At 40.9% G+C, this 26,663-nt stretch overlaps 1 protein-coding gene across 1 annotated transcript; it reads right to left on the reverse strand.

The window, feature by feature from the left end:
- LOC135466900 (ALK tyrosine kinase receptor-like) lies at positions 1-25,805 on the reverse strand. The gene is made up of 12 exons (XM_064744653.1): positions 25,674-25,805; positions 24,478-24,573; positions 22,064-22,271; positions 21,701-21,791; positions 20,874-20,938; positions 14,595-14,724; positions 14,065-14,162; positions 8,559-8,651; positions 4,462-4,563; positions 3,179-3,313; positions 2,069-2,159; positions 1-477 (listed from the first exon to the last, which is right to left on the reverse strand). The coding sequence occupies exons 2-12, from the start codon at positions 24,488-24,490 to the stop codon at positions 1-3; spliced, it is 1,503 nt and encodes a 500-aa protein (XP_064600723.1). The 5' UTR covers positions 24,491-24,573; positions 25,674-25,805.
- Between the last annotated feature and the right edge of the window lie 858 nt (positions 25,806-26,663).

Consider the following 26,663-nt stretch of genomic DNA (forward strand, 5'->3'; position numbering starts at 1 on the left):
TCAACAGACGCTGGGGTCAGCTGGGTTTAGGAGACTGGTCTCCTGTGAGGCCCTATGGTCACCGCTTTCTGATGTATCGTTAAACTCTGACAGGTCCGTGGAGGTGACAATGTTCGGACTTGAACCACCAACCACAGGGGGAATCAAGGCAACCATGTTGTATTTGTTGGTGAAGTCAAATGAAAGCCTCCCACGATCGGCTGGTTTGAAGGAGGGTTCTGATGAATCTTGGAGGGGCACAGGCCTGTAGCCCTGGGGGGTGGAGCTAGTGTTGAAGGCTGTCCTATGTTCCTGTACTTTGGACTGGGTGCGTGCTTGCTGCTGTTCGTAAGAATCTGGGGGCACCTCTGGCGTCTGGGGGGAGAGAAGGGGTGCAGTTGAGCTCAGGCTGGGAGACATGGTGCTAACGGAACAGTTGTGGTCAGATCGTAAACCAAGTGGGTTGCAAGCCATCGGGGCCCTAAGCACTTCGTCATTCTGAAACAGAACAAAGTTCCACATAACAATGATATTGTGTTTTGGGGTATGTTTTTCAGCCTAATACCCAGGATGGCCTGCCAGCATTCCAACATAGGGAATGAGGAGGTGGGGGGGGGGGGGGGGGGGGGGGGAGTCTAAAGATATGCATAGATAGGGTGCTTTAATTAATCTTATTAAAGTTAACTGCTGCCGTTTAAGCTTTTACGTGCATAAAAGGCCAAACAATGAAGTTCTGTTACTTTGAAGTGGCTCTGACAATAACCATTAACAAAAAATGTGCAGTGCACTGTATCGGCCTGCTCCTCGGTCACAGGTACAGTTGTAACACATATTGTGTTTATATTGAGGAGGAACAGGCACAACAACCTTAAAAATGTAAAACAATGAAATGAAATGAAAACAATGTCTTTTCACACTTATTTTTTATTTATCTGATTGGTGTTGTATGCTGTATTCAAGAATATTTCACTTATACAATGGCGGCCAGTATTATCGTGGGAAGAAACCGGGCAGAGCCTGGGATAAACCCACTACCACCCACAGGTTGCTGGGAAATCTTTCCACGCATTGCCGGAGAAAAAGCCAGCATGAGTTGGACGTGAACTCACAGCGAACGAATTGGTGGGAGTCTCCTGGGTCATGGTGCTGCGCCGGCATGCTAACCCCCTTAACCACCATTTTTTTACACGACCACATGTACATGAATGCACACATGTGCAATACGCTTAGAACTTCAAGAGATAACACATTTACAAGTCTGTCATACAAAAAGTAAATGAAAACCTGGCCAAGGTTACTGAGAATAAATAGGCAACTTCAAAATGCCAAAGTGTACACATGCTGGTATAAGTCCAGGAAAGAAGGCTTTAAAGAGATACAGTACTTACAACGGAAAAGCTTAAACACAGGTCTTACAGCCTTGATAAAATACTTCAAGGTTAATGAGAAACAACTGGGTTATTTTATGTGACTGGTTGCACATGAGGTACCAGCTCTTTGAAAATTGCACTGAGTTCAAGATATCTCATCTTTACAAATCTGTCTCAAAATATAAGCTACCTTACCATGGAGAAATAGGCAAAGATTACCAAAAATGAAATAATGTTCCAAATGCCTATGTGTACCAGTACACTTTTCGTATACTTTTCCTGGATATATATGCATTTAAAAAATAAAATTTACAAGGTAATGGGGCACAGGCTCAACAACCTGAAAATATAGGACAAGACCACTGAAAACAACACGGTTCTTCTGCATGAGTTCAAAAGTTACCATCTTTATCAACCAATCACAAAATTTAACAAATGATCCCAAAATGACTGAATAGTGGAGGCCCAAGTTTCGTAAACATGGCTACAAGAACACATAAACGGATTGATGTGGGGCTAGACAGACGGACGCTCACTACAACACAGGCAAAGTTTGGATGAGGGTAACTGAACTGATATGATCTCAGCTTTTGTTGATCCTAATGAACCCAACCACGCAGAATGATTTGGAGTAACTAGGAAATAGTATGTTTTCATTTCACAGGGCCATGGTACGTACATGTAGATTAACTCTACCCATCATTTGGCAGTGAGCTCACCTGAAGACAGGATAGAAGTCTTTTTATCAAAGTGGGAAAAGAAGGCCGTCTTTCTGGTAACACATGCCAACAGGACATCATGATGTCATACCTGAAAACACAGGACAGTATAATGTCACACCTAAAACACAGGACAGTATAATGTCATACCTGAAAACAAAGGACAGTATAATGTCATATCTAAAACACAGGACAGTATAATGTCACACCTAAAACACAGGACAGTATAATGTCATATCTAAAACACAGGACAGTATAATGTCACACCTAATAACACAGGACAGTATAATGTCATACCTGAAAACAAAGGACAGTATAATGTCATATCTAAAACACAGGACAGTATAATGTCACACCTAAAACACAGGACAGTATAATGTCATACCTGAAAAGAAAGGACAGTATAATGTCACACCTAAAAACAAAGGACAGTATAATGTCATAACTTAAACACAGGACAGTATAATGTCATACCTGAAAACAAAGGACAGTATAATGTCATATCTAAAACACAGGACAGTATAATGTCACATCTAAAACACAGGACAGTATAATGTCATATCTAAAACACAGGACATTATAATGTCATACCTAAAACACAGGACAGTATAATGTCACACCTAAAAAACAGGACAGTATAATGTCATACCTAAAACACAGGACAGTATAATGTCATACCAAAAACTTAGGACGGTATAATATCCTACCTAAAACACAGGAGAGTATAATGTGACACCTTAAACACAGGACAGTATAATGTCATACCTAAAACACAGGACATCATAATGTGTACAATGTATGGTGGTTATGCCTAGAATCCGATCTTTGACAGCTTACTAACTTTCCCTCAGAAGTTACTGACTTTCCCACACAAAATACCAAATAACTTTCCCTCACAAGTTGTCCTCACAAGTTACCGATATTCCCTCACAAGTTACTAACTTTACCTCACAAGTACATTTGAACCACCATTCCTGGCACAAAACATTCTAAAATGCACGACAATTAATCTCACTATACTTTAGTCTTAATAATGAAATCTTCCTGAATTGTGCATTAAATATCCCGACAGAGATAGTCTGAGTGTGCAGCTTGTCCTAGTTTACTTACACAGGCGGTGGACATTTGTCAGGTGGGTCCATCCTGCCTCCCCCCGTCACAAACTCCATCACGTCCTGGTTACTACGGCCAGGGTAGGGCATCAGGCCCATGGAGAACACCTCCCACAATAACACACCAAACGACCTGAAGGTTTAGAGACGACATGGGATGACTAGAAGTGACGCTGGGAGAAGCTGCAATGCTACAGTCAAGACTGTGACCAGTCAAAACAGGGGGAATAACTCCCAGAGGCATGTGTGTACACATTTCAGAATTTACATTTACATCTGGTACAAAAACTACCATCAGTAGAAAGGCACAATGTCAACTAGCTTTCACTTCAATACCATCGTTAACATTGCTTGCAATCTTCTGCTGTGAAATTATCTATTTATTTATCTGATTGGTGTATTATGACATACTTAAGAATATTCCATGTATACTGATGACGACGGCCAGGTGGGAGGAAATCAGGCAGAGTCAGCGGGAAACCTATGACCATCTACAGATTGCTGACAGGCCCACCTTCCACCGGACTGGAGGCCAGCATGAGCTGACTCCTGAATCACTGGGCTGTGCTAGCATGCTAACCATTCTGCCGCTGAAGGCCCATGAAGTTTATCGGAAGAGGAAAGTAGGTACAACCTGGACTGCTCTGTATGTTGGTTACATGTACATGGCTAGTCTTCTGACTTCATTTACTTATTCATCTTATTGTTGTTTAATACCTTACTCAACACTTATGCGATTGCAGGCATTTCATGAGTGGAATGTCTGGCATACACCACCAACCTTTGATGAAATTTTCCACATGTGATATAAATATATAAATATGCACATAATACTAGTGGCAGATGTTCCAACAGTTGATATACTAAACAAAAAGCCACAGAAGCATTGCTGACAACTTAGTGGGGGAATCTTCAAATTCGTTGTCCATGGTTGAGTTTAAAATTACACCGTGTGTATCCTTGAGATTGAAAGATAAGCAAGCACCTCTAACCGCTAGTCCAAGGTCCAGTTCCCCTCCTGATTTTCAGCAATAGATGATTCTGAGATAGCAGGATTCAAACTTGCACCCTGATTGGTCCCAGACTGATTGGTCCAGGGCTGATTGGTCCCAGACTGATTGGTCCCAGACTGATTGGTCCAGGGCTGATTGGTCCCAAACTGATTGGTCCCAGACTGATTGGTCCAGGGCTGATTGGTCCCAGACTGATTGGTCCCAGACTGATTGGTCCAGGGCTGGCTGACAGCTCAGCATGACAAACATTCGATAATGAGCTGCTTACCAAACATCAGTTTTTGAGGTGAAGATCCCATCCATAAAGGCTTCTGGTGGCATCCACTTGACAGGTAACATGGCTCTTCCACCCTTCTTGTAGTAGTCAGCCCTGCAAATACATCCACAAGTAACAGGTATAGAAATGGCCCTGAACGGTTTCCTTACAGAAGTTTTTGCTTCTATATTTAATGTAAATTTAAGGGCTTCAGAGAGGTCTTTTCAACAGGGAATTATATTTTATCCATAATCCTAGAGAGCATTTAAATCGTAAATGTACAAGTGTGGTCCCTTATTATATATAACTTCTTGATTATCTTGTTGCCTGTGGTCACTACCATGATTATCCTTCCTGCTATCAGCCGAACTTGACCTGAGTAGGATTTTAGCAAGGAGCTGAGTTCAGCTTGCTGCGTGACATCACAACTCTACAACATTGCCCTGACCGATACGAACATAAAAGCCCATGCCGCGAGTAGCTGCATGTGGGACTAACTTGTTTTCACACCACTGGTCACTTAGCAGCAGGCAGCGCAATGGGTGATGTGGGTATAAACAATGCTCATAGGGCTATAGGCTAGGGCGCAGGCGCCCAGTTCTAACGGTACAAAGTGGTATGACGGTGCAAAGTGGTATGACTAAACTTAAAAACTGCTCAGCTATCCAATTAAATATACAATTTCATGAAATTCTCCCAAATTCCCACCGTGATGTGCCATAAGTTAATCAGTAGTTAAGTCTTAAAACGGCCGTCGCACGATGCTGAGTGCCCCAATCAGGATTCCAAATCAGTGAAATGAAGGTCAGCTTTCTATACCAACACTTATCTAACAGCAGTAAACTTGCTAACCCCTCCATGAAGAGCATGTTTTCTACCTAGCCACATGAATGTGGCTTAACTGATTTAAGGATGCACTGACCTGCCAAGCAGACACACCTGGATGCTTGGTATGGTAGTACATTGTTAAATCTGCTGTCAGCTTTATTCGTGGAACTAATTTTTTAATATACAATGTGGCTTATACCTATCTCCGACCAGCATAATAAAAACTGTCAAACGTATTGGTGGTAATTTATCCAGTGCTCAAGAATATTTCACTTGTATATCGGCGGTCAGCATTATGGCGGGAAGACTTCAGACAATGGCAATAATAAACTCAGTGTGCACGGGTAGAACAATGTGTTCGCACGTGTGAAATAGGATGCCCATTAACAGCTTCATATTGCAACAATTTTAAACATTGTATTGGTGAAAGGCTATTGCCATTCCTCATCACATTTTCTGGAAATGTGTGCCAAATTGTCTGACAGCTTGCAGACATCTACATTGACCAATCAGATAAACTTATTTTATCCTGTTGGATCCAGATTAATTGTGAAATCTCTCGTCAAATCTAGACTAGATAACGAGAGTTCAAAATTTTACATATTGTCAGGTACCTAGTGATGATAATGACTTTCAATAATGATTTTAGAGTTTGTTTTTGATACTAAACCATTTCAGTAAAACCATCATATAGTCCTGTACTGGTAATAATGATGTTCACAACATTTAATGCATGTACAAAACAACAGGTATTCGGATCAGGTCTATTGCTGTGATTGACGTCCTACAAACCATGCTTGATTTTAGCAAACGTGTGATTTGCATATCAATACCACTCCGCTGTTTAAATTTGAATACACTCGTTCAGTTGTAGATTGAAGCCTCCTTCAAATTTTCACACTAAGAATGTTAGCCTATTGTTAGTTCATCAGAGCCTACATTGGTAAAGTGTGAAGACGTGTACATGTATGTACACTGGGTTAAAATTAATTTTCTGATGAGAACAAACAAGTAAAACCTAGCCAAGTTTTGGTAAGTGGAGGCTTGTCCTTGACAATTTTTTGTTCAATGTACACAGGCATAAAAAAATCACAAATTTAAAATTCAAACATTAACATTTAAGAAAGGGACAAACATTGTTAAATGTGCTTTGATTATCAGTTTAGAACCTTTTCCTTCTGCATGCATCTTGTAACAATGTTCTGAGGAAAAGAAGAACAAGTCCAAGCATAAAGAGTGAGCTTTTCAGAAGTGAAATACATTACAGATGAGTGTTTAACCCTGCCTTTGATTAACAAGTCTGTCTTAATCTCCACATCCTGCTAAAGATCCCCCATCAGCACATCACTCTGTTGTTTTACGGGATGACAGTCATATGCCACAGGTAATTCTATATACATGCTGTGTTAAAGAAGAAATAAATGTCTTGAACTTGATGTATGCTGGTGTGAATTTTGGAGCAAGACAGCCGTCTCATAGTGCTCGACAGCTGTCTCATAGTGCTTGACAGCCGTCTCATAGCGCTCGACAGCCGTCTCATAGTGCTTGACAGCCGTCTCATAGTGCTCGACAGCCGTCTCATAGTGCTCGACAGCCGTCTCATAGCGCTCGACAACCGTCTCATAGTGCTCGACAGCAGTCTCATAGCGCTCGACAGCTGTCTCATAGCGCTCGACAGCCGTCTCATAGCGCTCGAGAGCCGTCTCATAGCGCTCGACAGCCATCTCATAGTGCTCGACAGCCATCTCATAGTGCTCGACAGCTGTCTCATAGTGCTCGACAGCCGTCTCATAGCGCTCGACAGCCGTCTCATAGTGCTTGACAGCCGTCTCATAGTGCTCGACAGCAGTCTCATAGCGCTCGAGAGCCGTCTCATAGCGCTCGACAGCCGTCTCATAGCGCTCGACAGCCGTCTCATAGCGCTCGAGAGCCGTCTCATAGTGCTCGACAGCCGTCTCATAGTGCTCGACAGCCGTCTCATAGTGCTCGACAGCCGTCTCATAGCGCTCGACAGCAGTCTCATAGCGCTCGACAGCAGTCTCATAGCGCTCGACAGCAGTCTCATAGCGCTACTCCAGTATACTGATGCAACCACCAGAATATACGATTACTATGGCCAGAAATGAACACAGCAACCACCTGTTGTTTGTAATATTTTTGGACTTGACATTTCTGGTAAATATTATAAAGAGTGACCAGTATTTGTCATCTACTTCCAAACATATAGTCACCCGCACATCGCTGTGCTGGCTGACTGTCAGATGCTGTTGATACCGGGTCTCTCGGCACATAGGGGTTTACACATGTCAGACTTCCTGCAGTGCATGACGTGTGTCTTACAGGAACAGGATTACACCCAATCTCCTCATTTTTCTGTCATGCATTCAACCCTGACTTCTTTGTAAGGTTTACTGCTTGCTGCTGGCGAAAAGGCTGCGGAAATACGGTAGCAGACAATAATCAAATTAGGATTCCATAATTCTATAAACTTAGTGCTCTTGTGTAAAAATGTTTAAATTGGCAATGGTGCCAACATTCCACAAAATGCTAATGTCATCTTGGAAAAGGCCGATGTTTAAAGATAAGATGGTAAGAATTTAACCAATATACACTTTGGCAGTCGGGTCAACAAGCCTGGAAATGAGCAGGAGGACAGAGGCAATGTCTCCCACCAAATATTGGGGTTTGGGGTTATAATGAATGGAAGAAACCTGTCAAAGAAAGGGGGAGACGGCGTCACATCACTCCAATAACCACACAAACCACTCAGCGTAATTCAGTGATGCAAATTCATTGGTCAAGAGCTAGCTGTATTCTGGTGAATACAGGTGATCTGACCAGGTGAATATACGTGATTTGACCAGGTTAATATGTGCTTTGACCAGGTGAATATAGGTGATTTGACCAGCAATGCCACTTAAGGGCCAAACTTATTGGGGGGAAAACTTTCACACTCCAAATACAGTGTGCCTAAGGACATAAAGGACATGGCATCATTAAATGTCATGACATTTTGTCTTACTTATGTATTGGATTCTGACGAAAGTTATGAGGAAGTAACTAGTTCCTCACACTAGTAAAACAAAATCTGTGATAAATTTTAGGCAAGTCTTGCAGGCACATACTGGACATCAGAACTAAATCAAAGCTGGAGCCAGACTCATTACCAAGGCATCATTTAATTATCTCTAGCGAATTAGGTCACAACATTCACACTGTCTGGCTTAACCCAGGCTGCCCCAGGGTGACAATTACCATGGTTACACATACATATTACATACCTGTATATGTCTCTGGCCATTCCAAAATCTGCAATTTTGGCCACTCTGCCAGAACCCTTAGATGTCAGCAGACAGTTCCTGGCAGCAATATCTCTGTTAATGGAATCCACAAGCAATGTAGATGTGATTGCATATGAACTTGGTAGTTTTCCATGTACTGAATTTCACCTAAAGCATATTTAAGGTAACATATTTTGCTTGATTCTTACTTACTCATCCACGTATAGGGTCACTTAGTGTTTTGATTAACTTCTTATCAGAAAAGTTTAAATGTTGGCATCAAAAGTATAACTTTAGGGCCTTATTTGCTTCTGAAACTTCAGGTGAAATAAATTATTATTGACAATTTTCTAATGGATGTTCAACATAACTGTTTGACCTCTATCAAGTCTATCATTTAGACCCAAGGAGAAATTGGCATTCAGGTTTCTCTTTCAACCAATGATGAGACAAAACAAAAACTGATTTCTTTCTTTCTTCAGAGGCCTTTAATACAGAACATTTTTCCATTTTCAGCACATTTGGACATTTTAATAACCAAACTGAAATGGTTTTACAGCCACTAAAATTCTGGAGCTCTATGTAACCATCACTATCATAGTACAGGGCAAATGCATGGAGGAACTTCACAAAATGTGTGGAACAACCATCATAACAAATACATGGAGGAACTTCACAAAGTGTGAAACAACAATCATCACAAATACAAGGAGGATCTTCACAAGGTGTGTGGAACAACCATCATCATAAATACATGGAGGAACTTCACAAAATGTGAAACAACAATCATCACAAATACAAGGAGGAACTTCACAAAATGTGTGGAACAACCATCATCATAAATACATGGAGGAACTTCACAAAATGTGAAACAACAATCATCATAAATACATGGAGGAACTTCACAAAATGTGTGGAACAACCATCATCATAAATACATGGAGGAACTTCACAAAATGTGAAACAACAATCATCACAAATACAAGGAGGAACTTCACAAGGTGTGTGGAACAACCATCATAACAAATACAAGGAGGAACTTCACAAGGTGTGTGGAACAACCATCATCACAAATACATGGAGGAACTTCACAAAGTGTGAAACAACAATCATCACAAATACATGGAGGAACTTCACAAAATGTGTGGAAAAACCATCATCACAAATACATGGAGGAACTTCACAAAGTGTGAAACAACAATCATCACAAATACATAGAGGAACTTCACAAAATGTGTGGAACAACCATCATCATAAATACATGGAGGATCTTCACAAAATGTGTGGAACAACCATCATCACAAATAAAAGGAGGAACTTCACAAAGTGTGAAGTTCAAAATCATCACAAATACAAGGAGGAACTTCACAAGATGTATGGAACAACCATCATCACAAATACATAGAGGAACTTCACAAAGTGTGAAACAACAATCATCACAAATACATGGAGGAACTTCACAAAATGTGTGGAACAACCATCATCATAAATACATGGAGGAACTTCACAAAATGTGTGGAACAACCATCATCACAAATACATGGAGGAACTTCACAAAATGTGAAACAACAATCATCACAAATATATGGAGGAACTTCACAAAATGTGTGGAACAACCATCATCATAAATACATGGAGGAACTTCACAAGATGTGTGGAACAACCATCATCACAAATACATGGAGGAAATTCACAAAGTGTGAAACAACAATCATCACAAATACAAGGAGGAACTTCACAAAGTGTGAAACAACAATCATCACAAATACATGGAGGAACTTCACAAAGTGTGTTGAACAATCATCATTACAAATATACAGAGGAACTGCACAAGCCATGTGGAACACCCATCATCAAAAATAAACGAAGGAACTGCACAAGGCATGTGGAAAAACCATCATCACAAATACATGGAGGAACTTCACAAGGTGTGAAACAACAATCATCACAAATACAAGGAGGAACTTCACAAGGTGTGTGGAACAACCATCATCACAAATACATGGAGGAACTTCACAAAGTGTGAAACAACAATCATCACAAATACAAGGAGGAACTTCACAAGGTGTGTGGAACAACCATCATCACAAATAAAAGGAGGAACTTCACACGGTGTGTGGAATAACAATCATCACAACTTCACAAGGTGTATGGAACAACCATCATCACAAATACATGGAGGAACTGCAGGAAGTATGTGGAACAACCATCATCACAAATACAAGGAGGAACTTCACAAGGTGTGTGGAACAACCATCATCACAAATAAAAGGAGGAACTTTACACGGTGTGTGGAATAACAATCATCACAACTTCACAAGGTGTATGGAACAACCATCATCACACATACAAGGAGGAACTTCACAAGGTGTGTGGAACAACCATCATAACAAATAAAAGGAGGAACTTCACAAGGTGTGTGGAACAACCATCATCACAAATAAAAGGAGGAACTTCACAAGGTGTGTGGAACAACCATCATCACAAATACAAGGAGGAACTTCACAAGGTGTATGAAACAACCATCATCACAAATACAAGGAGGAACTTCACAAGGTGTGTGGAACAACCATCATCACAAATAAAAGGAGGAACTTCACAAGGTGTGTGGAACAACCATCATCACAAATACAAGGAGGAACTTCACAAGGTGTATGGAACAACCATCATCACAAATACAAGGAGGAACTTCACAAAGTGTATGGAACAACCATCATCACAAATACATGGAGGAACTTCACAAGGTGTGTGGAACAACCATCATCACAAATACATGGAGGAACTTCACAAGGTGTGTGGAACAACCATCATCACAAATACAAGGAGGAACTTCACAAGGTGTGTGGAACAACCATCATCACAAATACAAGGAGGAACTTCACAAGGTGTGTGGAACAACCATCATCACAAATACAAGGAGGAACTTCACAAAGTGTGTGGAACAACCATCATCACAAATAAAAGGGGGAACTTCACAAGGTGTGTGGAATAACAATCATCACAACTTCACAAGGTGTATGGAACAACCATCATCACAAATACATGGAGGAACTGCAGGAGGTATGTGGAACAACCATCATCACAAATACATGGAGGAACTGCAGGAGGTATGTGGAACAACCATCATCACAAATACATGGAGGAACTTCACAAGCTGTGTGGAACAACCAACATAGATACATAGAGGCGCCATTAGCGGTATAGAGGAATGGCAAAATGTTATGGCCCATCATTATCTGTAATATGAGAGCAGCCATCATCAGAGTGAGGGGCACTCACCAACAATGTGAGGAGAACCAACTTTCAATGTGAGAAACACCCATCATCATTGTGAGGAGCATCCACCATGAATGCCAGGAGCACATGCCAGTAATGTGAAGAACAATCACCTCCAATGCTCTCCAAAGAGCACCAACTGTCAATTTAATAACATGACATGAGGAACATCCACCTCCAATGTGAGGAACACCAACTGCCCATGTGAGGAGCATCCACCATCGACAAGAGGGACACTTACCATTCATGTAAGGAGAAGTCATCATCAATGTGAGGAACATCATCCACCATCAAGGTAAGGAGCATCCTCCACCAATATGAGGAACACACCACCAATGTGAGGAAAATCCATCACCAATGTGAGGAGCACCCACCATCGATGTCAGGAACACCCAGCACCAACGTGAGGAGTACCCACCATCAATGTCAGGAGCATCCACTATCACTGTAAGGGGCACCAACTGTCATGTCATCATCGACATGAGGAATACTCACCACCAATGTAAGGAGCACCAACTGTCCACCACCTATGTGAGGAACATCCACCTCGAATGTGAGGACCACCAACTGCCAATGTGAGGAGCATCCACCTCGAATGTGAAGAGCACCCACCTCCAATGTGAAGAGCACCCACCTATAATGTGAAGAGCATCCACCACCAATGGGAGGAGCACCAACCATCAATATGAAGAGCACCCATCATTAAAGTGGAGAGCATCCAACACAAATGTGAGCAACACTCATCATCAATGTGAGAAGCACCCACCATCAATGTGAGGAGCATCGATCATCTATGTGAGGAATACCCAGCATCAATCTGAGGAGCATACAGCATCAAGGGGAAGAAGACCCAGCATCAATGTGAGGACAACCCAGCACCAATGTAAGGAACACGCAGCACCAATGTGAGGAACACCAAGCCCCAATGTGGGGAACATCCTGCACCAATGTAAGGAACACCTTGCATCAATCTGAGGAGCATACAGCATCAAGGAGAAGAAGACCCAGCATCAATGTGAGGACAACCCAGCACCAATGTAAGGAACACACAGCACCAATGTGAGGAACACACAGCACCAATGTGGGAACACCCTGCAATAATGTGAGGAACACCCTGCACCAATGTGGGGAACACTCAGCACCAATGTGAGGAACACTCAGTACCAATGTGGGGAATGCCCTGCACCAATGTGAGGAGCACCCAGCACCAATGTGAGGAACATGCAGCACCAATGTGAGGACAACCCAGCACCAACGTGAGGACAACCCAGCACCAATGTAAGGAACACACAGCACCAATGTGAGGAACACCCAGCACCAATGTGGGGAACACCCTGCACCAATGTGAAAAACACCCTGCACCAATGTGGGTAACACCCTGCAACAATGTGAGGCGCACCCAGAACATATGTGAGGTACACCCAGCACCGATGTGAAAATCAACCAGCACCAATGTGAGGAACACCCAGTGCCAATGTGGGGAACACCCTGCACCAATGTGGGGAACACTCATCACCAATGTGGGGAGCACCCTGCACCAATGTAAGGAACACCTAGCACCAATGTGGGGAACACTCAGCACCAATGTGAAGAACACACAGCACCAATGTGGGGAACACCCTGCACCAATGTGGGGAACATCCTGCACCAATGTGGGGAACACCCAGCACCAATGTGAGGAACACCCAGCACCAATGTGAGGAACACCCTGCACTAATGTGAGGAACACACAGCACCAATGTGGGGAACATCCTGCACCAATGTGGGGAACACCCAGCACCAATGTGAGGAACACCTAGCACCAATGTGAGGAACACCCAGCACCAATGTGAGGAACACCCTGCACCAATGTGGAGAACACCCTGCACCAATGTGGAGAACACCCAGCACCAATGTGGGGAACACCCAGCACCAATGTGGGGAAAATGCAGCACCAATGTGAGGAACACCCAGCATCGATGTGAGGAACACCCTGCACCAATGTGAGGAACACCCAGCACCAATGTGAGGAACACCCTGCACCAATGTGAGGAACACCCAGCACCAATGTGAGGAAACTCAGCATCAAAATGGGGAGCACTCACCACCATGAATGCAACCACCATTATGGTGTTAAAATGGGAAAACAAACACCAATGATCATAGGAAAAATCAGCAATGTCTGAAAGATCCGCTGTTACCTACCAGAATATAGACTAGATTGTCTGTTGCATTAAGTGTACATAGCTACCTGTGTATAAAATGATCTTGCTCCAAGTGTTTACATCCATTTGCTATATCTAGAGCCAGCTTTAACAAGTCAGCCACTGTAAGGGGACAAGGTACATCCTGGGGAGAAAATACACTCATCAAAAACCTGCTATCTCCACATCCCACTATAGGCATTCAAACCAAATCAAGTTGTATTTTATACCGTGGAGGAGATTACCATTACATGTACTTAAAAAGTAAGAAAGTAAGTTAAAATTAAAACAATACCCTAATTCCTCAAATTTTCATATCAAAAAGAGCAACTTTCATAGCAAATTATGCACATTTTTACCTTCACAAAACTTCAGGGCTTCACAAAAAGTATATCACTTCACACAGAGTAATGCCTAGAGAATATGTTTGAATACAACTTGCAAACATGCAAAAAGGTTGACGAATTAGAGTATGTATAAGAAATACTGCATCCACTTATGTCCTTATCATTTCACATGACAGACAGTATATTTGTTCATGATCATGGAATGACTACCATGACTACAGACTACTTACAGCTTTTCTCCTTGACTCTCTCAAAAACGTCTTCAAATCTCCTCCCTCTAACAGCTCCAGTATGATAAACCCCGGGTGCTTGTCCATACAGATCCCAATAAACTGGACGATATTTGGATGCTGGAATTTGCTGTATAGTAAAAGGAAGACAATGTATCCAACTTAATGCAATGAACAACATAGGGTATACATTGTACACTTCTAAACCTGGCATCCAATAGCACACACAACTACAGCAGCTAAAATTCTGTCACTCCAAAGTTTTCAAGGACTCTGAGCAAAAGCCTCTTAAAGGTTTAATTCAATCCCGGAAAAAAAGAGCAAGTTATTTGTGAATGTTTCTGTGAATACTAGTAATCAGATATTCACTTCAATATATCTCTGCTTTCCGAATGTTTTTAACTCGAAATTAAAGTCCATTAAGCTTGTATAAAACATGTACATGTTCTTAGAATCTAATGTATGAGGGGTAAGAGAAGTTGTACTTTGAATTTTACTGCCTTTTACCTACAAAAAATCCAAAAAACCATACAAGGCCTTCAGGCAGATGTAAGAACTACCTGTAGATGTGGGGATTAAAGATTATAAAACACTGTTCCATCCTATTATCCTGAAACATGATTTTCTTCGCCGCCAACAACAGCATTCACAAGGGATTAAGCACCCCTATTGCTCTGTGAGAAATGTAATAACAACAAAATGGAGCTCTTAAGTTTGGGGATTAAAAAAAAGTCTCAATGTAAAACCTGAATTTCCAGCAAGAATTCAGATGGGCACCTTGCCATGCTGCCCTTAAGTTAGTTTAGATCAGCCTTGTTTACTGCCACATCAAGGAGAGCAGCCTCCACATCTAACCTATGAAGATCGGGTGTGAAAACTAAGTAGATTTGTATGGTTTTGTGTAGCATGGGGTATTTCTGAAGACTTGACAATGGGTACAGATGAAAGTAGGGAACTGTTCAAATTGGAGATGGTGAAATAAAATGCACATCTAGTAAACGTCTAATACTTCATCAAGGAAATTAAAATTATACTGAGTTTAAAAAAATCTCGATTCTAGATAAATCCTGAAAACATTCACTTGTAGAAAGCACTCACTCCACTCAGAGTTTAAAAATGATAAATGTATTTAACTTAAAATTTGGTATGTAAAAATGCCATTTAAGAAGGAAATAAAGATTTGTTATGAAATGATACTTTTGCTGCCAACACTAGTTTTTCCCATAAGAAGTTAATCCTTTTAAAAATTCTATAAACCTTAGGTGACACACAGTATACACAAAATTGTGTTCCTACAAACCATATAATAATAATAATAATAATAGTAATATACCTATTTACTGCAAGTAACTCAGTCAATTTAATACAATGGAACTGTTCTTCCCCAAGACCTTCATACACAAAACAATAATATATAGAAAATATTGTGGAAGGGTCTTCAGTGTTAAAATATACATAAAATATAGCATAACACTAAAAACAGCATTATAAAGTTTGAAAGATATAAAGATTATATATATATATATATATATATATATATAGAATCTGCATGTTCCCCCTTCCATCCCCGAACATTTTCAAAAAACAAAAGAAAGGAAACGAAGAAAACCTTAAAAGAAATTGCAGGACATCATGTTGCTTAGTTTGGCTTCATATGAATTGTTTTATTGGCCATTTGTGGTGGCCACTGATTGCACTACCGCTACATCCAGTTTGAATGGAGAAATATAATAATCAGAAGAGAATACCCTGTACATCAACTATCTGAACGGAAGTCATTATGAAAATAATTGCCCGACTGTAATTAAAACTTAAGTGTGCAAAAATTTAGATTATATGGAAGATGTATGCCAAGTTTCATGGAAGTAGGTTTCGTACTTTAGTAAGAGTTGCATGACAAAATCTGAATACAGGGACAAGCACTACTACGCAAAGTCCTAAATGGAGGTAATTTTGAGAATAATGGCTTGATTGCCATTACACTTATGCAAGCATGCTATGTTTCATCAAAATCGGTGCAGTATTTTGGGAGGAGATGCAAGGACAAAGCTGAGTCCACAGACAGACAAACAGACAGGGGGATTCCAGTATACCCCTCCTCCCCTAACCTCGTTGAGTGGGGGTATAATACACAGTGCTGATCCCATAACTTAATTTCCCAACAAGCTGGGGAAACAGGGTGGTGGAAGACCCCCCATTACCGACCACTTCCTCATTAGGTAAAACCCCTCCACACATGCACATTTATGTTGAGCCATGCAAATTTTCTTTGAGATAAGCTATGCATTTCCATCAGTGTAACAATGAAATCTACAATCTTGTGGACTGATTAAACACTGAACGATTCATTACTTCAGAGCCTTGTACCTGATCCTTGTATCCAAATATAATTTATTTTTATTTATCAATTGCAATATACCACACCTGAGGATAAAAATTACTCGTGTGAACGAGGTTTTATGTTCCACAACGCTTAATCAAATATGGAGGTGATCACTGATCATATCAACACTACCTGTTTTTCAGATTCTGAAATTTAGGTACTTTACCTCAGCAACCAGTTACTGGCTCTTTACCCTAGTTCCTCAACCTCTTCACAAATGAAAGAAAAGCCTTCAGTGCAATTTTGCATATTTTTAATCTTATCAGTCAACACAAAATAATGCCCTCAGAATATGCTTTGACAAAAACCTTGCAAACATGCGAAAAGTATGAAGAATGACAGTAATGTAAATGGGGGAATAATGCTGACCAAATGTATGTATATATGCTTAGGGTTTAACGTCATACTTAACAGTTTTCAGCCATTTTATGAGGAGAAGTCATTATGTGTCTTCTTTTGGCACAAGCAGGTGAGTCCATGCTGCCGAAGTGTTGCCGCCACTGAAGTATCATGCCAAAGACACCAAAATAACACCCCACCTAGTCACATTATACTCACACAGGGCCAGTATCATTTTTGAAGACTTTGGTATGACCCCACCCTGGTTTGATTCTCAGGTCTCCTGACTTCGACACACTAACCAAAAGGCCACCGAAGCGATCAAATACACATGGTCCTATATATAGTTCATAAACAAACTGAACACTGGACTAACCATGGAAAATGTTACATACATTACTGTACTGTGTGAGGGTTTTATTTTAAATACTGTACTGACATCTGCCTTTCCTTCATCTGCCATGCCTTCACGCTAACAAAAGGACTTCATGCCTTCAGCAACATTATTCTCTGTATTTTAAGTCCTCATGGCTAAGAGCACAAAGATATCATTTTGCCATGTGTATGACCCTTGGCTGTTATAGAGGCACAGGAGCACAGACAGCCCCTTTAACAGCATAACAGCACAACGGTTTACTGGAATCTCAACACTGCTGCCATAGTAAGGTAGTGCACCCATGTTAACCATGTTAATCAATAAGCTGTGTTACAACCCCATTAACTGCTGCTGTTTAAACGCGTAAGTCCGTGAAGCTGTGTGGATACCTGAATATGAATACAACACACAAGGAAGACTTCTGTGAACTCATCGACAAATCAGAGCTGTCCAAAAAGCCCTTCACATATTTGACTGCATTTTTTTCAGTGAAAATAAATATAGTTTAACAGTTGGCATATGTGGTTTTCACTGGTTAACCTAGGTTGATGCTTCCATTTCGTTTTTCTTCCCTTTTAAGTTAACCCTACTGTGACACATTTATTAGCTGAGAAGATTACTTGTCCTTCAATACTTTTCCAGGAATTTGTTTACAAAAGATACCACTCAATCCTATTAACATGTGTTTACTGGGACTCCAACTGTCAATCCTGCTGTATGAACTGCTTACACAGGCAGTGGAAAACAGTCAATCTTATTGTGTGAAGTCCTCACAGAGCGGACTACAGTCAACCCTATTGTGTGAAGAGCTCACAGGGTGGACTACAGTCAACACTGTTGTGGTAAGTGCTTCCAGAGTGGACTACAGTCAACACTATTGTGGTAAGTGCACACAGAGTGGACTACAGTCAACACTATTGTGGTAAGTGCACACAGAGCGGACTACAGTCAACACTATTGTGTGAAGAGCTCACAGAGCAGACTACAGTCAATCCTATTGTATGAAGTGTCCACAGGGCGGACTACAGTCAACACTGTTGTGTGAAGAGCGCACAGGGCGGACTACAGTCAACACTATTGTGGTAAGTGCGCACAGAGCGGACTACAGTCAACACTGTTGTGTGAAGAGCGCACAGGGCGGACTACAGTCAACACTATTGTGGTAAGTGCGCACAGAGCGGACTACAGTCAACACTGTTGTGTGAAGAGTGCACAGGGCAGACTATAGTCAACCCTATTGTGGTAAGTGCGCACAGAGCGGACTACAGTCAACACTACTGTGTGAAGAGATCACAGGGTGGACTACAGTCAACCCTATTGTGTGAAGAGCTCAGAGGGCGGGCTACAGTCAACCCTATTGTGGTAAGTGTGCACAGAGCGGACTACAGTCTATTCTATTGTGTGAAGCACTCACAGGGCGGACTACAGTCAACACTGTTGTGTGAAGAGCGCACAGGGCGGACTACAGTCAACACTATTGTGTGCAGAGCTCACAGGGTGAACTACAGTCAACCTTATTGTGTGAAGAGCTCACAGGGCGGACTACAGTCAACCCTATTGTCTGAAGAGCTCACAGAGCAGACTACAGTCAATCCTATTGTGTGAAGCACTCACTGTGCAGACTACAGTCAACACTGTTGTGGTAAGTGCTTCCAGAGTGGACTACAGTCAACCCTATTGTGGTAAGTGCTTCCTGAGTGGACTACAGTCAACACTATTGTGGTAAGTGCACACACAGTGGACTACAGTCAACCTTATTGTGTGCAGTCCTCACAGAGCAGACTACAGTCAATCCTATTGTGTGAAGAGCTCACAGAGCAGACTACAGTCAACACTGTTGTGTGAAGAGCTCACAGGGCGAACTACAGTCAACCCTATTGTGGTAAGTGCGCACAGAGGACTACAGTCAACACTATTGTGTGCAGTCCTCACAGAGCAGACTACAGTCAATCCTATTGTATGAAGTGTCCACAGGGTGGACTCCAGTCAATCCTATTGTGTGAAGTCCTCACAGAGCAAACTACAGTCAATCCTATTGTGTGAAGAGCTCACATAGCAGACTACAGTCAATCCTATGAAAAGAAGTGTCCACAGGGTGGACTCCAGTCAATCCTATTGTGTGAAGTCCTCACAGAGCAGACTAAAGTCAACACTATTGTGTGAAGAGCTCACATAGCACTACAGTCAATCCTATTGTGTGAAGTGTCCACAGGGTGGACTACAGTCAATCCTATTGTGGTAAGTGCGCACAGACGGGACTACAGTCAACACTATTGCGTGCAGTCCTCACAGAGCAGACTACAGTCAATCCTATTATATGAAGTCCTCACAGAGCAGACTAAAGTCAACACTATTGTGTGATGAGCTCACAGAGCACTACAGTCAATCCTATTGTGGTAAGTGTGCACAGACAGGACTACAGTCAACACTATTGTGTGCAGTTCTCACAGAGCAGACTACAGTCAATCCTATTATATGAAGTCCTCACAGAGCAGACTAAAGTCAACACTATTGTGTGAAGAGCTCACAGAGCACTACAGTCAATCCTATTGTGTGAAGTGTCCACAGGGTGGACTACAGTCAATCCTATTGTGGTAAGTGCGCACAGACGGGACTACAGTCAACACTATTGCGTGCAGTCCTCACAGAGCAGACTACAGTCAATCCTATTATATGAAGTCCTCACAGAGCAGACTAAAGTCAACACTATTGTGTGATGAGCTCACAGAGCACTACAGTCAATCCTATTGTGGTAAGTGCGCACAGACAGGACTACAGTCAACACTATTGTGTGCAGTCCTCACAGAGAAGACTACAGTCAATCCTATTATATGAAGTCCTCACAGAGCAGACTAAAGTCAACACTATTGTGTGATGAGCTCACATAGCACTACAGTCAATCCTATTGTGTGAAGTGTCCACAGGGTGGACTACAGTCAATCCTATTGTGTGACGTGTCCACAGGGTGGACAACAGGCAACCATATGATGCGAAATGCACAAAGGACAGACTTCAGTCAACCCTATTATGTAAAGTATTACACAGCAGAGTGTAGTACTTTTGAGTGCCTCATACAAAGCAACTTACACTTAACCCTATTGCTAAGGGCTTTTGTTGCTCTTCGAACATGTTGAACAAACAATAACATTACAAATTTCCGGCAGCGTTTAAAATCAGATACCTGATAATGACAGCCTCCATCAGGAAGTCCAGTTTGGCTTGGTCTGTGCTGATGGCCGGTAAAGTCTGCAACCCAACAATTTCCCAGGACTTATTAAAACATAACTGAACAGTCAGTGTCATTCGAAGTGCTAAACTGTGTCCAAAATTGTTTTCATTAATTTTTTTTTAGAAAGTCTAAGCTATGGTGTGCATTTCAAGTAGGATAAAACATGGTTGCATTTTTTTTTTATCACATTACTATCTTCATAAGGATTTCTCTTATTTGCCTGTGGATCATCTTGAAAATAGTTATCTTCTGTAAAATGATCTCTCGGATCAAACAATCATTCTCGTAAGCTTCAATAGATTTCTAGGCACTCAAAATACCTCCCCTCATGTGTAAAAATATGGTTTCCAAAACCCACCTTAGAAAATCATTGATGGAATTTTGAGGCCAAAAAATGTTTTTTGTATATTTCTGGACACAGTTTTCTGTTACCTTTCCATTTCCATTTTCTGTAACCTTTTCTTTTTGACTTTTATCACTAAGAAAGCAAGCAACATGTCATCAAATAATTTTTAATTATATTTTAGCACAAGGTACACCATGGATCACAAGAGACAATGACGGCTTAGAGCTACAAATCTTACTAAATGTGTATGAATGTGATCAAATTACATAAATTAATACATGCAGAAACGGAAGGTACTTGAATATGTTCACTGAATGGTGCAGTTAATACATATTATTTTGCAGTATGCACACGCTTTGTCTCTGGCAAAAAATGGCTTAAATACTATATTTAGGTTTTCAAAATATTTAACATTTGACATCTGATATCTTACCTTGACAGCTACTGACATATTACACTTATCGTGACCAAAGTTTGTCAAAATGCCTTCGTACACCTCTCCAAAGGCCCCTTGTCCCAGAGGCCTGCAACTCAAGAAAAGATTTTGTTTTCAACTACTAACTAATAAACACCAATTTAAATGGCTTGCTCAATCATGAATAAGAAAATGTACATATGTACAGTACAGCTGGATCCAAACCTTAAATGCGTCTCCCAGATTACGATTCAGCTGTACTGTACATCTACCTTACATACCATTACATAAATAACAGTAAAATGCAGAATCACACTCCAGTTAGGAGAGACCATATCAATATCAATATCAGTGTGTGACAGACCATATTACCACCTTTACCTGATGAGCCGCAAGTTATCACGGGGAATCTGAGTCAGGTCTTGTGTCACCATATCTGTTCCGACAAAGTCATAGTACAGGTTGACCTCTGTCCTCCGCCCAAGAGGTCGCTGATTCTGGGATGGGTCAGTGGGGTCAGAAGTCAGACTCACTGGGGGTAATATGTCCCGTGGGGTTTTTCTGGCATGTTTCCGTCTGCGGAATTGAACTGATGTGAACATATTTGTTAAAATGTTGTAATATTAACCTTAAATGTTTTCAGAGAGAAACGTTATACATACACAACAACCCATTAAACATTAACTGTCGATATGAGTTCTACCATGAGACCTCTATATGTCTTCAGGTATGACTGACACATCATACTTAACCCAAATTCAACACATGATCTGCTTTACATGTCAGTATGAAAGCATCCTAAAGCTGGTATGAAAAACACATTGGCCTCCATTAAAACTCCAGTTTTATTTCGAGCCGATGCTAAAAAATCACCAAAAATTATTCATCCACCTTTTTATTATGTCCAATCTTGATATTTTAATATGATTTTCCTGTTGTTCAAATTTCATATCATCTAAATATAAAACAGCAAAAACAATTTTTTTATTTGTATACCCTCCTGGAGACATGGAGATTTATTGTGCCCGTCAAACAACAATTAAAATTCTGATGCTGTGTTATTGACACAAAATGTTCTGATTATTGCTCTAACTTTCAATACAAACTAAGTGTTCAGGTGAACACAATGTACGTTTTAACAAATGCTTTGTTGACAATGTATAAAAGAATACCAGCAGCATTGTTGTGAGTATAACCCCTGAGTGGAATCACTATGGGTACTGATGACAGGTATGTGGTTACCACGACAAACGCTTAAGTAGACAAATGTGTTCACCACAAATGAAAACTTTATGCGGAAAACAGTTGGAGTTGTAGCCCGGACACGAAATCATTTCTCTTTATGTGGTATATATATATATATGTATAAAGAAAATGGATATCTGGTATCCATGACAACCACGAAAATGGACAAACGTGAATCCTTACACATCATCATCTGTGTATCTATGTATTTACCAAAAATTAAAACTCTGCATGGAAACCAGTTGGAGTTGTAGCTCGGACATGAAATCATATCTATTTACATAGTATATATAAAGAAAATGGCAATCTGGTAACCATGACAACCAGAAATGGACAAATGTGAGTTGTGACACATTATCATCTGTTTATGTATGTATCCAACAAAAACAAAAACTACGTGGAAAACAGTTGGAGTTATAGCCCGGACAACAAAACATATCTAATTATGCAGTATATATAGGGAAACGGGCGACCACTGGCGATCTGGTAACCATGACAACTGAGGAAATGAACAAATGTGAGTCGCAACACATCGTAATCCGTGTTTGATGTATCCACCACAAATAAACTTCACGCAGAAAACAGTTGGAGTTATAACCCAGACATGAAATCATATCCATTTATATAGTATATAAACAGATCACGGGAAAATGACTATGTGGTTAGCATGGCAACTGTGAAAATAAACAAATGTGAGTTGCGACACATCATCATCTGTGTATCTATGTATTCACCGAAAATTTCAACTCTTTATGGAAAACTTGGAGTTAAATCCTGGACATGAATATGGATGACTGACAGACAGAGAGACAGACAGGCAGACTGATTTGAGGATCCCATGATTACATGCACTAAATTCATATATCAGTTATTCAGTGTAAGCTTGTACAATATGACTACTTTAGTTTCATCAATTAATTATCCATACTATCCAACGCTCTTGACAGCATCTTAATTTGTATTGATATTGTATAAATTGTCACCAAGATTGAATACCCTCTTGCACACCTGGCTTTTCCAAGTAATGCATCACTGACTTTCTATGCAGATGTCATCTGTCGAGGTTGCAAGTTATCTTAATGATATGTCACAGAAATTACAGAATAAGGATGATACCAGACCTTACTGATATATGTTAGAGAGACGACAGATCCAAATTAAGGACGCTAGCAGAATTTACTGACATACGTTAGAGAAACGACAGATCCAAATTAAGGACGCTAGGAGAATTTACTAATATATGTTAGAGAAACGACAGATCCAAATTAAGGATGCTAAGAGAATTTACTGACATATGCTACAGAGACGACAGATCCAAATTAAGGAAGATCTTACTGATATATGTTAGAGAAACAACAGATCCAAATTAAGGAAGATACGAGAACTTACTGATATACATCAGAGAAATGACAGATCCACAATAAGGAGGATATGAGAACTCAGTGATATATGCCATAGAAATGACAGATCCACAATAAGGAGGATATGAGAACGCAGTGATACATGTCCCAATAATAAATATTCTGAATAAGGAAGACACAAGAACTTACTGATATATGCCATAGAAATCAGCAGAATCAGAATAAGGAGAACTCCTGTACACACGATGATGATGTGACCCACATCGAGGCTGCTGTCTGCAATGGCTTTCAACAATGAAAAGAAAAAGGGGGAAAAAAGTTTAAATAACTTAAAGAATGTTTATGTGGATTCATAAAAGTAAACGTAAAGTAAACTAGACTCTGAATACAGGAACATGTCACATTCAAGTCTTATGTATACTTGGGGGGGGGGGGGGGGGGGGCCCTTGGCTCAGTTAGGTCGCGAGCGCAGCGTAATAACCTAGGAGCCTCTCAACAATGCAGTCACTGTGAGTTCAAGCTCATGCTGGCCTACTCTCCGGCTGTATGTGGGAAGGTCTGCCAGCAACCTGCGGATGGTCCTGTGTTTCCACCGGGCTCTGCCTGGTTTTCTCCCACCATAACGCTGGCTGCCATCGTCTAAGTGAAATATTCTTGAGTACGGCATAAAACAACAATCAAATAAATAAATAAATACATATCCTGGGTGATCTCATAGCTCAAGGTGGGACTTGGTTTAAAATGAAATACACAAAGGTCATGTAGTTTATTCAGAGCTTTTCAGGGCAATTTTCATACTATTCTGGCAGACGTCTCTAATAACCCTGGGCATAAGCCTAAACTGATACATACTCAGTGTTGATTTCAAACCTTTTAAAGAAATCGTTCTGCCCTTTGTTTTACATTATAACAAATATAATCAATTCCCCTCTAGCCTGGACAATTCCCTGTTAATACTGAGTACATGAGAACATACAAAGGCACATGTCACAGGTCAGGGTGCTGGCAGCTGAGCTAGAAATGAATCCTACATGAGCTACTACATTCTACTTACATGTACTATGTCTACTTCATTTAGGAATGAAACAGTCTCAAATTAAATGCCAAGCAAAATACTGTTCATCATTTATTTAACATTTGACTGATGTCTTATGTTATTCCCTGATGAGGGTTATAGGCTGATGCGAGAACTTTAAGAACTGGTATTATTAAGAATAACATTTTTTTGGTCCCATTGCGATATGTATTACATCGCTGAGGTAAGAAAGCTTTAGCAGTATTATATGTAAACAGAAATTATGAGACAGACATCAAACTGCTCAGAATCTATAGAACTTCAAGGATTCTAGTTTTAATCATCAGTATTATTTTTCAAACTGCCTCACCTATACAGGTATGTCCATCCTTAGCCAGGGTTTTGTTGATTGGACAGTGACACTCATACAGTTTATTCTTCACGTCATTGACCACACACAGGTAGGAGCAGGGACAGCTAACACTCAGGTGAAACTCCACAGTACCATGTCCCTGATGGATGCCTGACACAAGAGAAACATTAGATAGCAGAGACAGCTAACACTAAGTTGAAACTCCACAGTACCATGTCCCTGGTGGATACCTGACACAAGAGAAACATTAGATAGCAGAGACAGCTAACACTCAGGTGAAACGCCACAGCACCGTGTCCCTGGTGGATACCTGCCACAAGAGAAACATTAGATAGCAGAGACAGCTAACACTAAGGTGAAACTCCACAGCACCGTGTCCCTGGTGGATACCTGCCACAAGAGAAACATTAGATAGCAGAGACAGCTAACACTAAGGTGAAACTCCACAGTACCATGTCCCTGGTGGATACTTGACACAAGAGAAACATTAGATAGCAGAGACAGCTAACACTAAGTTGAAACTCCACAGCACCATGTCCCTGGTGGATACCTGCCACAAGAGAAACATTAGATAGCAGAGACAGCTAACACTAAGTTGAAACTCCACAGCACCATGTCCCTGGTGGATACCTGCCACAAGAGAAACATTAGATAGCAGAGACAGCTAACACTAAGGTGAAACTCCACAGTACCATGTCCCTGGTGGATACCTGCCACAAGAGAAACATTAGATAGCAGAGACAGCTAACACTAAGTTGAAACTCCACAGTACCATGTCCCTGGTGGATACCTGACACAAGAGAAACATTAGATAGCAGAGACAGCTAACACTCAGGTGAAACTCCACAGCACCATGTCCCTGGTGGATACCTGCTACAAGGCTGGAGAAACAGTAGATACATGTAGGAGGGACAGCTAATGCCCCGGTGATTCCCCATTGCAACCACAGCATGAAATCCGAATAAAATCAATTGTTTAACATAAGTT

Source organism: Liolophura sinensis, chromosome 6 (genome assembly GCF_032854445.1).
Source record: "Liolophura sinensis isolate JHLJ2023 chromosome 6, CUHK_Ljap_v2, whole genome shotgun sequence".
Classification (NCBI taxonomy): domain Eukaryota; kingdom Metazoa; phylum Mollusca; class Polyplacophora; order Chitonida; family Chitonidae; genus Liolophura; species Liolophura sinensis.

Bases quoted from the DNA above. Each gene is read 5' to 3' on its own strand.
- LOC135466900 (XM_064744653.1), bottom strand. The intron at 2,160-3,178 runs GTAAGTAAACTA...CTGTGTTTTCAG, and splicing joins GACAAATGTCCACCGCCTGT to GTATGACATCATGATGTCCT. The intron at 478-2,068 runs GTGAGCTCACTG...GTTCTGTTTCAG, and splicing joins GACTTCTATCCTGTCTTCAG to AATGACGAAGTGCTTAGGGC.